This window comes from Adiantum capillus-veneris, chromosome 3 (genome assembly GCF_014529385.1).
Source record: "Adiantum capillus-veneris isolate H3 chromosome 3, ASM1452938v2, whole genome shotgun sequence".
In the NCBI taxonomy this organism is placed as follows: domain Eukaryota; kingdom Viridiplantae; phylum Streptophyta; class Polypodiopsida; order Polypodiales; family Pteridaceae; genus Adiantum; species Adiantum capillus-veneris.
Window position 1 is genome coordinate 154,151,823 of NC_140933.1, and position 12,355 is coordinate 154,164,177.

The following is a 12,355-nucleotide window of genomic DNA, read 5'->3' on the forward strand; positions in this document are numbered from 1 at the left end:
AGGAGCCAAGAGGAGAGCACGTGTCCAGAGTTAAGAGTCGAGAGCGTACGCGAGAGATCAAAGCATGGGGGAGGTGAATCGTCCATAGCTGCTGAGAGTTGTGTGTATGTGTGTGTGTGTGTGTGTGTGTGTGTGTGTGTGTGTGTGTGTGTGTGTGTGTGTGTGTGAGAGAGAGAGAGAGAGAGAGAGAGAGAGAGAGAGAATAAAAGATTCAAAGGATAGCTTGCATTAGCTGGTACCTATCACTTGTCAATATAGTGGGTACCTCTCACTTGTCAATACAAGTACCTTGTCTCCAAATATTTCTTGCGCTCACGCTTGTAACCAACATAAAGTCCCTCCCCTTGCCACGATATATTTCAAAGCAATTAACCAATAACATCCCATTGGTCATTGAAGGTACATATTTGGTTTATTGTGGATGATCATCTATCTGCAAGCCTCGTGATTTATCATTTGTTAAAGATTGCAATGATGGTATTAACCTTCCCTTGTTCTTCTCAGGGTAGGCCTTGTGATTTTATCACTTTTTTTCTAATGCTACCATTTTTACGAGTTAGCTCTATGCACTAAATTTTTTATCTAATCACTATTTGATAAGGGCATTAAAAAATTTGTTTAGTAAGGTTAGTTTAGTATGTCCAAACACTATACAAAAATAAAGATAGAATATGATTTTCATCGTAATCTATTATTATTTTATGTATATTAACAATAAAAAGAGCTCAAACTCTTCTTTATTTTTTATATGTGTACGCTTAAAGTCAAACACTTAATTACTATTCTTTATACTTTTAAGGCACCAACAATACATATTTTTTCTCTCAAAGCATAAAGAAGATCTCTTGAGAATTTTTATCTACCTTGTACTTATTGACTTAAATTGAGAGTAGGTTCCCCACAATGCCCTACTCCCGTAGGGCGTCGTTCATTGACCTAAAAAATATGCTTGTAAGCCTTAGCACTAATTCTAGATGTTCCACAAGCATTTTGCACAACACCTTCACTAACTACATTTGCCAACTTGTACATCAACTCCTTGGTGACCACATCACTAGTGTGCTTCCCACCACATGAACAAAAAATGCAAAGCATATCACATGTATTGAAACAACTAGTGAAAAGGTTGACTCGATCTTCTTGGGTCATGTTGCCACACACATATTGAATAAAATTTCAAAATTAAAAATAATTTCAGTGTGATTGGGTAGCGTGCAATAGAGACAAAAAAGCAAGTTAAGAAGACAAATCACCTTGTGGTTGTCACTCTCGTTTGCTTCCTTCTCTTTTATTTTTGTTGGATATTTGCAACCTCTCGCTTTGAACAATTTTTTAATTGTGAAGCCAATGTCTTCAGTTGAATCGCCATGCTTTGCATCTACCAACACAAAGCATAATTTCTATACATTGACAATCGCTTGGAATAACCTAGTAGCAAGCCTTCCTCTCCTCTACCAACATATTGAAGAAACATAGAGAAGCTATTGAATGTTGGATGGAAGCACTCGAAAGGTTGTATGGGTACAAATAGCCATCCACCCAATGGTCAACATTCAATAACACGACATTTTTGTGACAATCTTTGCTCATCCAAACATGTGGCTTTCAATGAAAACTCCCTTGCCCCATTCACTTTCAGATAGTTAGATAGAAAAAGGACTTTCTAAGTCCACCTCCTACAAGGCATTAAGTTTTTTCCAAATAAGCCTATGAAAAAGTAACATAATGAATGCTCTTGTCCCCTTAGCTATACACAAGATTAACCTTAATCCTTAAAATTTATGGATTTTTATATGGCCAAGAAAAATCCATATTTTTCTTAATGTTGATCCCACTTTGTCTTGTTCTCCTAAACTATCTTTTTTAGAATTATGTTACGGTTTCGTTGCGAGTTTTAGTCTGTGCATTTCTAGCTAGGTAGTACATCATAAACTTCTTATCCACCATCCTGTGGACCACCTGAATGATTAACGAGGAAATATCCTCTCTATTCTCACGTAATTTCAAGTAGACAACCAAATTTGGTCAACATGTTCTTGTATGTGAACTTGATCACACTTGTTGATACATTGTACTTTAATAAGGTTGCCTTCACCCCGTTATTACATTATCCAGTATCCACTAGGATATATCTATTTCTAGTGTACTTTTATGCTAGTTAGATAGGTCCCACAAAATTCATCCCCCATTTTGAAAACATCTGAGAGTAATTGTTAATGAGGCATTCTATCTAGGTAGTGGAATTCCTTCATTCATAAATTTCCTCCATGTTATTTATTGTAAAAAATGTCCTCTTGGTATACCCTCATGAGCTTCCTTGAGAACAATCTATTGTTTAGCTTTAGGTACACATCTTCTGACTACTCCATCTATCCCCTTCTTGTACATCACTCCTACAATAACAAGGAATGGCCTCCTACTAAAAGCTAGCATCCTTTTCGTGTATTTATTGCAGTATTGTGGAAATATCCCATCTGCTAGGAACTTCAATATTATCCAATTATGCTAAGATATCATATTCACTATTTGAATTTGAAAGATCCCTACATCTAATAATTTCTTTCTTTTATCTTTAAGCGGTTCTCCATTTTTAATCATGTTGAGATAGTCTACCACCATGTGGCTCTTCCCCTTCTGTGGATCAGTGAAAACTTCATTTCTTATAGTAGCACAATCCATCTTTCCATTCTTCTTGATAGTTCAAAATCTTTGACCATATACAACAAAGCCTAAAGGCGCACAAGGAGAATGACATGGTTAGACACAAGTAATGTAGTGTATGAGTCTATTGAGAGCATGGATCACTTCCAAAAGGTCTACGTGAAGAATGATCTTGTTAGTTTTTAAGCAAGTAGCCATTATGTAATACACCCATAAAAATATAAAAAGTTAACTCCCATTCAAGAGGTTGTACAACTGACACAATGCATAAGATCTTCGCAATGTGATGAAGACTCCCCCTTGATCTAATCATGTACTTCTTTGTACTCCCATTCAAGTGCTTGTATGATTGACACAATGCCTAAGATATTTGCAATGTGATGAATACTCCCCCTTGATCTAATCATGTACTTCTTTGAGCTTTCCCATCAATTCGGTTAGAGGATAACAAATGGGATAAGAACCCAAAAAATATGTTATGCCATTTTGCCCGTCGACATTGGGGGTCTTGGTGCCTTCAGGATAGCACTCACCATTTTTCTCATCAATTTGTAACCCTTGTTGATTGATTAGATATCCCAATATTATTCCCTTATCTACTACAAATAAACATGTCAGCAGGGAAAGCCTTGATTCCATGCACTTTCTAAAGCACAACTTTTTTGCTAGAAAAAAAATTCATTGGCTGAATTTTTGCAGTTTGAAAAGAGAATGGAGACCAACAAGAATGTGGTGTTGATAAAACCACGATATCGTTGCAATAGCTTTGTTACTCTTATGTATATAAACATATTCACCCCCTTGTGAATGACATATGAGCCTTTGGCAATTCTAGTGCAAAGTATCGTTTTGTAGCGGTTGTCTGGTGCCATATATGTGTCATGCTTGCAAGATCCTCACTATGTTGTCTTGTGTAAAAATTTCTATAGTGCCATATATGTGTCATGCTTGTAAAGATCCTCACCTCATTGTGAGATTTTAGTCGTGCTTATGTGTAGTTGTGCACCTCTTCCATACTTGGCTAAGGTGTCTGATATGATCCTTTCCTTTACTAAAGCACTAAAGTTATAAAAAAATATCCTCATGAATGCAGCTAAATAAATTCAATCCCGTGTTGAACCGATTTCTACTATGTGGGAGGAGCATTTTTCAATCCAAAAGGCATAACATTGCTATTATGCATAACAAAGTCCAAAGGGATTTCTACAATTTTTGTTTATGGCAAAGAATGGATGTGGTTGCACTATGGGCACTATCCATGCTCATCAAGTGGGGAGTACTTATTGGAAGAGTTTAATGTTGTTTGGGCTAGGCATGGAAATGTAAAAGATCATATATCCCCGATACAAAAGGTGCTATTAAGAGGAAAAATTGGTGAGATGACATGATGTATGAACAGAAGCAAAGCTTTATCATATGCATTTTGCTTCTAGTTATTATGTACGTTGGCATAATAGGTTTCCCCTTAAAGCCTTGCAAACTCACTCCACATGATACTTGGCATGGCCAAAATCCTTAATTGGTCCCTTGCTTGTTTGGCTTTAAGTAGCGAAGAAAATAGTGCCAAAATGTTGATTATAGTTACATAGGAAGGCTATGGCTCTCATCATCCACAATAAGTGAATCTTAATTATTCAAGATATTTTCGTGGAAAATGATGTGCAACCATTATTGTTGTGGACCAAATAGATAAGTGTTTGCTCAAGGGACAGTTCAATATATTGTGGCCTCTCTTTTTTTTTAATGGGTGGTTCACATTTAGGGCATGAGGTAGCAAAACAACCCATCTGAGTTTCAAATGATATCACAATAGATTTCCTACTGGTAAATATGGTTCAATGCTACAAACTAAAATCATACAAAAAGTTGGGAGTAAGAGATTCATTTAACCGATGCCTTTCTTGTGAACATAACGTTTCACAAGAAGTCTAAACTGATAGCAGACAACACAACCATCTGATTGCAATTTAAACTTGAAATACCTATGTTTTTTTTGTCAAGAAGCAAACTATAAAAAGACCAAGTGCCATTCTTCATAAGATTATCATATTATGTTTGCATTGCACCCAACCTTTTTGTTTTAATTTGTTAATCACAGAAAAAATAAGCTTCTCCTCTTCACACATTCTTGAAGTAGTCAAAGCAAAACAATCTAATGTAAAGGGAGGCACGCTAAGAACCCAATGCAACACATTGGAAATAGGTGTATCCAATCTACTATACAGTCTAAATAACCATCATCTTGATCTTCCAAAATGTAACATTGGAACTAAGAGCACCAATTGGTCTCCACGGGTTGAAGGAACAACTATGAGCATACAAGGTGCACAAAAACTGAGATATTGGAATTTGTCGACAAAGGAGGTCGAGGTGCATCTCTTTAAAATCTTTCTATTGCCCTAATGCTATATGTGGACGACACTGTATCGTTGTTGGATACATAGTGGTGTCTATGTCATGTAGATTCTCTAGAGGAGTTCTATACACAGAGATTCGGGGTTTCATCATCATCTTTGTGCACGTGAATCTGCTACCCTAGCCTGGCTTGAAGTAGAAGAAAGAGGAGCTTATTGACAGCAGCCCACCCATCACAAAGTGCAACAAGACCATGATAGGTTGGACAAAATAGTTTGAAGGGAACCAGCAGTCATGTTTGCCACATAGTCATTCATAAAGAAGCTGAGGTGTCTGCGATCTCTACCGTACCAAAGACTTTGATTCAAAATATGCATACTAAATCTAGCTATGATCAACTTTATCAAACCCTTGCGGATTTAACACAACTAAATTAGCCGACTCATAATTATATATGAAGCTTATAAAAGTTTAAGAACGAAAGCCGCTTGCTTTGTCCATTTTTATTCAAATTTACAAGTAAGCTCATTACACTACAAAATATTGAGTTAGTTTAAGGTTTGGTTAGAGACAGTCTTATGTCACTCTTTTATAGACATAATGTTTTTCGGCGACCTATTTGCCACTGCTTCAAAAAATTAACAAGGCTAGTTGGCATGTGCCCCAACTAAAAAGCTCCCATCTCAGCTTTCAGGCTGCAAGAACCTGTGCCTTGGAAGCATATCTGCACCTGCATGCAATCCCATGTGAGTTGAAGTTGTCAAGACAATTGAGCACCAGATGATAGTCGATGGTTCTCTACAAGTTTGCAAAGTTCTCTACAAAGTATGCTGGAAAGAAGACATTGGTGATGACAATGGCGACAAAGGTGACCTTCCTCCAGGTGGTAGAATGTTCACTTTGATCCTGAATTGCAATAAAGCTCAATCAAAAGTAGAACCAACATATTCTTGCAGTTAAAGGTGAAAAATCAAGCAGCATTACTTGTTATGAACGTCGATATACTCATCAGTCTCATCTAATATCTCTTCCTGCAACAATCAGCTTGATAGTCAGCAACCTCCAGTAACTGTCTACTAGCAAGTGCGGGGAAAAAATTTTACTTCACACAAACGCACAATTGAAACTCTCTTGACGCAATGTGTAATGTTGTGGCCACCCTGCCTAGAACTACACATAAGAAGAACTCTACATGAAAAGGGAAGCACACAAAAATATCTGACAAAACTCATATGAAATTGTCTAAGTCATCTCTTGCATGGACAGTCATACGAAAAGCTAGGCTTTAAACATTTACTGGTGAAGGCAGCATGTCCTCCAAAACTTGTATGAAATTGTCCAAGTCATCTCTTGCATGGACAATCATATGTGTAACGAAATAGGACGTAGCTAAGTAGATATTAGAGTAGTTTATGTCACAAACTGATGACGTAGCAGTGACCGGATACACACACAACACAGACGTGATGACATGGCTGTCAGTACGGACTCCCGCAATGTACGCTGGCCTGCTGACGTGGCAGCTGTACTGAATCCAGTAATTTACGCTGGCCTGCTGACGTGGCAGAGCGCAGATTACGCTGACTGCTTTTTTGTTGGCAGATTTATCCTCTGACGATCATGAGTGGCCAAGCTAGATGGCTTGATCCAGAAATGAGGGTGTGACTTGGTAACCTCTGGTGGACCATCCCGAGTAATCCCTCTGTAAAAAGTAGTGATCTACCTCTAAATGGATCCTCTATGTGTAGGTCCTCTGCTCATATGAGGATAGTCTTTTTGAGCCTACGGATCTCTAGCAAGAAGAGACCTAGGCACCTCTCATCATAGTAATCCACGATGCGGGATAAGGGGCCCAAGCCCTCTCTGAATATGCAATTTCTTTCGCAGATATAATGCTCCTCTATCTCTAGCTCTCTCTGGCAAACCGGGGATAATCTCTCCTCTGGGGGTATACCTCTGTATCGGCCAGTCCTATCTCCAGCAGGTGAGATGAGGTGCGCAGCTGTCCAATAACACATCTAATGTGATGAGATAGGTGGGTGTCCATATTACTAGGGCATGAGATAAACCCATCATCTGCCGTGCGGAGAACATGGTCTCAATCAAAAGCCATCTTCATCCCCAAATCATCTGACGGAGACAACCAAGTCCTCCTAGTATTCAGCTACATGAGATCATGTCTGATAATCCTGCTTATCTCTGAAAGTGTGAGGGTGAGAGATGGTGCATCTAGGGAATACTGAAAAGGGGGCAACTTGGCCATATTTAATCCATGTAGCTCAAACCAAGATGATATTTGTGCAAACCAACATGAAGTATCAACTTCACTCACCAATTGTCGCAATGACTCAAGTGCTGGTCGCTCATGTCTGTCTTGTGGGGTCCATAAGTAAAATTGGGTGTTGATCGCCTAACCCATTGCAATGTAGTATTGAATACCATAGCCTTGGTCTTCACAAGTTGAACAGACATACTAGTATCCTACGCAAATGTGTGTAAAGCATCAAGATGGCATTGCATCCCCTCCTGTGAATCTGAAATAAGAACAACATCATCTGCATACACAAAAGGGGTATCACCCTCCCTCTCCATGTAGTCTGAAGCCTCATCCACATACATGACAAAACAAGTGGCAAGAGGGAACAGCAATCCTTTGAGAAAGGTTAAAAGCCAAGAAGTTCATAGACAGAACAATGAATGGGACACACAAAATAGCTTGATAAAGCGGCACCCATAGAAGAAAGAGATGAGAGAAACAAACGAAATTTACCTGTAAAAGTTCTTCAATGACATCTTCCATGGTTATGATTCCTATGACCTCCTCATCTTGAGGAAAACTGGGTAAAGACTCTTCCCCAATTTCCAAAAGGTCTCCTTGACCAGTTCTTTCCCACTTTTTATTCTTTTGAACCCCACCTTCAACTCCTTCACTCTCCTTTCTCAATAATGAGACTGCAGCTCCGGCCAATGGATTCCTCTTTAGCACCACCATTTTCCCAGTGTTTGCTAGATCTTCGGTTTCCACTATGTCCAATGCTACAGCTGCAGACTGACCTGTCCAACAAATCAAACCTCAGTTATGGTTGCTTAACTTCCCTGGCCTAACTAATGATTGTACGTGGGCAGAAGGATCACAAATTATCTTTTTTAACATCAAACAAAAATAAATTTGAATTTAGCACTACAGCAGTTGTCATGAAAATAAAAGCCAGTTGGAGCAGAGACGTCAAGCGTCTAAACCCAAGCACCCAGCACACCTTGAGTGGCAGCTCTGTTCTGTCTTGAACTACCAAATCGTCCTTCTCGCAGCCCATTCATTTCTTTGCTTCTGTTCAGTTTCCTTACGACAGCGGCCATGTGACTATGTCCTTTTTGAAATTCATTCAAAATATCATACAATGGCATGCTTTCTTCCACCCTTCAACATAAAAGCCAGCATCATTCCACAGTTAACAAGCCTCACATCCCTTCACGTCTGAAGGAATTTGCCTAATAAGCAGGCAGTTGTGTTCCTATAATCTCACCGTGGAATCTTCCGAATCGTAGCATGTTGTCTAACTCGTAGCTCTTCTTCAGGACGAGTTGTGAGCAAATTCTTCACCTGCAATCAGAACCAAAACAGCATACAGGAGTAGATTGGAAGTCACAAGCTGTTTGAAAAGAAGCAAGAAGGCCTGGCATACCAAAAAGGCTAAAAGCACAGTAACATGGGCAAAATATGTAGCATGAATTTGGCATTCAATACCAAATGAAGACAATTTGAAGTACCCTCTATAAAATAAAGCATTTGCGGTGATGATGGGTAGGTAACTAGGACACTGATTGACCCAGTCGGATGCTCGCTGCTGCTGCTCACGCTACCTTCGCCATCGCCTTCAGCTCCCCCTCGCGCTGACCTGTCCCGCCTCAGCCCCGCGCTGCCAGCCCTTGCACGCCCTGCCTGAGCTGACCGCCCGCTTCCCACTTCCCCCTCCTCACGCTGCCTGCAGCCTGCCCACAGTCCCCCACCCCCACCCCCACCTCGTGTCCATCGGAGCTGGTTCACAGCGGCACCGACTCACTTCATTCTCTTCGACGCCTTCAACTCCCCTTCGTTCGCCCATGCAGCAGAAGATACAAATGGAGGATTCTGCTCCGCCACAGAGGGACTCCACTGCAGCCCCTCGCCCGACCCCACAGAACCCACCATCTGACTTTCTCTGTCACCGACAGAGCAAGCGAGCTTAGAGGCAGAGGTGGCCCGCCTTCAAGCCACCTCTATTATCTACAAGATTCTCGGCACCAAACCCAGCAAAGGAGAGGTGCGCGGTCTCCTTCAAGCTTGCCTTCTCGCAGAGGTGGGCAAGATCCTCGATGTTCAACGTCTCGGACGTGGCTACTACCAGATAGAGTTGAGACTCCAGAGATGGCGTCCAAGGTCATCGCAATGAGCCCCCTGGCCATCCGAGCAGTTCGAGCACACTTTCGACAGTGGCGCCACGGTTTCGACCCAGCTACCAACGTTCTTGTCAAGGAGGCAGACATGCTCATCTCAGTCTGCTTTCCCTGGCCTGCGGAGGGAGTACCTTCCGCTCCTTTCCAAGATAGGCTCAGCGATTGGGACCATCCTAGAGACACCTCGCACAGCAGCCTCTGTTGCTGCTAAGGCGGCCGGCATCCCCACAGTACGTGTTCTGGTTCGGGACACCCACACTCTCCCGAAGGTTTACCTTGGGTGAGTGGAGGTTGGTTTCGTCAGAGTGTGGAGTATTCGGGCCTCGCGAATCAATGTTTTAGTTGTCGACGGATGGGCCACCTTGCGAAGGCCTGTCCACGGAGGAGACCCCGACCTACATCGCAGGCTCAACCCAAGCCTTCAAGGGCTGGCCAACAACAGCAAATAGAGTCACAGGGTACGCAGGTAGAACCACCCTCCGAGCCTGTGGCTCAAGCGGAGGAGGGCTGGCAACAGGTTCGTGGTCGACGTCAACAGGGGCCACCACGCCAACCTGGCACTCAGAGTGGTCCCCAGGCTCTAGTCCAGCAGCAGTGGGTTCCCACAAGGAATCGATTCGACCCTCTTCAGTAGGACGAGGTCCCTGCTCCACCCTCCACCTCAACCTCACCTCGGTCAACCCCTCCTCCCCCCGAGTTCCCCTCCGTCCCTCTCCCCTCACCTCCTCCCTCCGCCTCTCCATCTCGCCCTCCTTCGTCTGCCGCTCTGCGCCCCCCCTCTCCTCTTTTTCCCACGAGCCCCCCTGCTTCCACATCTCCTCCCGCTCCTTCTCCACAACCGTCCCAGGGGAAAGGACCATCCTCGGCTGCTAGGAGATCTCTTGGCAGAGCTTTTGCCACGAGTCGCTTGACGAGAGAGGGACGGTCTTTCTTGCGAACCCCCCTTTTGGTGCAGACGTCCCCCTTTGCAACAGTTCCTCGTGGACTGATGAGCTTCGACATTCGTCGTCGTTGGGATTTCTTTGCCTACGACTTTACACGGTTTCTCGGCGATCCCTCACTAGACTTTGAGGCAATTTGCTTCAGAGTTCATCAAATGTTCCTTGCAGCTAGAGGGATAGAGGCCCTAGACTCAGCGGTTGGCTTCTCTTTTCCCCTATGCGGCAGGGACCAGCTTGAGTGGACTTTAGACTCAGTGTTGGAGTGGCTGCAGGCACAGACCCTCGAGTTCTCTCATCACATCGGAGACCTTGGGGTTACAGACTTGCTTCAGACTCTGTGGCCGTTGGCCAAGTTTTCAGTGACACCTCCAGACTCAGCAGGATGTAGACACATTGTGGTTCACTTCTTTGCTGACACGCAGAGCCCCCCATGCTATGTACACATACATGAGGACTCCTGGACAGAGGAGGTTGCCTTGCGCACAGCTCGTTCTTCTTGGGCTTGGGCTAGACACTCTTTGCAGTCACGCCTATCTCGGGGACTCTCGGATGCGGATTACTCCCCATCCTCAAAGATAGCACGGATAGTTGTTGCTGCAGCATCATTTCTCTCTCGCTCCCCATGAGGATCGTCTCATGGAACGTGCAGGGATTAAGTGGGCCCCAGTTTCAGCGCCAGAGCGGCCGACTGCATCAGGAGCTTCAGTGATGCCTTGTGGGAGGAGAAATTGACCTTCTTATGCTACAGGAGCATCATCTGTATGAGAGCCGCATTAGACGTTGTGGTTAGCTTTTGCGTGGGCGGTATGAGACATTTTGGTCAACTGCATTTGGACCTGGTGGCATCTAGGGAGGGGTATGTATGACTATTGCGGACTCTTGGCAGCAAGCCATTGTGGACAGAGGGATTATTGTGTCTGGCAGGGCTCAGTGGATCACTATGCATGTTCAAGGTTGCCTCTTGGGCTTCCTGAACATCCATGCGCCCAATGTGGCGAGTGCACGTGCAGAGTTTTGGTCTCACATTGTAGAGTCTCTCCCGAAAACAGAGCAATGGTGCATTGGGGGTGACTTCAACACGTTGGAGGACCCCTCTGACAGGATTGGAGGTAGCCATACTACTGTGCATGGAGTTGAGTTGGCAGCTTGGGAGAGGTTATGTATAACCGGGTTTCAGATGTGTGGCAGCATTCTAGCTTTGTGAGGCCCCTACACAGCCTGGCATTCTCTCGTTCGGACCGCAAAGTGGGAGGAGTGAATTCTGGCAGGGAGGACTAGGGTGGGACAGTTTGCATTCTGGCTGGGAATTCTTTTTCGGACCATGCACCAGTGATCCTCGCAGTGACAGATAGACAGAGGAGGGGGAGCACGATGCTACACATCCTTGAGAGGGTCTTGCTGGACTCTACGCTCAGAGAGCGAGTGGTGGATCTTTGGACAGAGTGCTTAGACATGCAGGACTCTCCTATTGACAGAGTGGCCTCTGGACTTGCTCAACTTAGTTGGCTATTTCTTCAGGAGTCTACATCCCGTTGGCTGCAGCGAGAGAGGAGGAGCAGCGTCTCCGACGGGGCGTTGCTTCCTTGCAGAGGATGTAGGAGCAACATCCAGGCAGTCCCTGGTTGGAGGAGCAGTTGCAGCAGGCTCGCCAGGAGCTCGCCAGCACAGAGAAGAGGCGCCATGAGTTTGCTTTCCATCGACAGGCATCTCAATGGACCCACGTGGGTGACAGAGTGACAGGGGCTTTCTTTGAGACGGTGGGACCCCGACATGCACATGCCAGGGTCACAGTTGAGGAGGCTTGACGGGTCAGTTGCTTTAGAGCTAGAGGACATGCGTGCAGTTGCTACTGACTTTTACCATGACCTGCTGTCAGCAGAGCCTCAATCAGAGCGCCAAGATGCATGCAGAAAGCAGGTTTGGGCACAAATGCCTTGTCTTGTGACTGAGGAGATGCGCCAGAG

At 43.9% G+C, this 12,355-nt stretch overlaps 1 protein-coding gene across 2 annotated transcripts in view; it reads right to left on the bottom strand.

Annotated features, from left to right (window-relative positions):
* Positions 1-5,486: 5,486 nt before the first annotated feature.
* Positions 5,487-12,355, bottom strand: part of LOC147461995 (DUF21 domain-containing protein At2g14520-like) — a 97,534-nt gene continuing 90,665 nt past the window's right edge. Inside the window, exons 8-13 of one of the 2 annotated variants that reach the window (XR_015187662.1) lie at positions 8,541-8,617; positions 8,274-8,434; positions 7,787-8,070; positions 7,349-7,571; positions 6,001-6,047; positions 5,832-5,922 (exon numbers count right to left, since the gene is read on the bottom strand). Coding sequence is in view for 1 of the 2 variants with exons in the window: in XM_086509460.1 (XP_086365586.1) it covers positions 5,835-5,922; positions 6,001-6,047; positions 7,787-8,070; positions 8,274-8,434; positions 8,541-8,617 (657 nt within the window). In the remaining variant the exon portion in view is untranslated. Of the gene's footprint in view, positions 5,923-6,000; positions 6,048-7,348; positions 7,572-7,786; positions 8,071-8,273; positions 8,435-8,540; positions 8,618-12,355 lie in introns of both variants that reach the window. The other variant, XM_086509460.1, reaches the window with a different exon arrangement.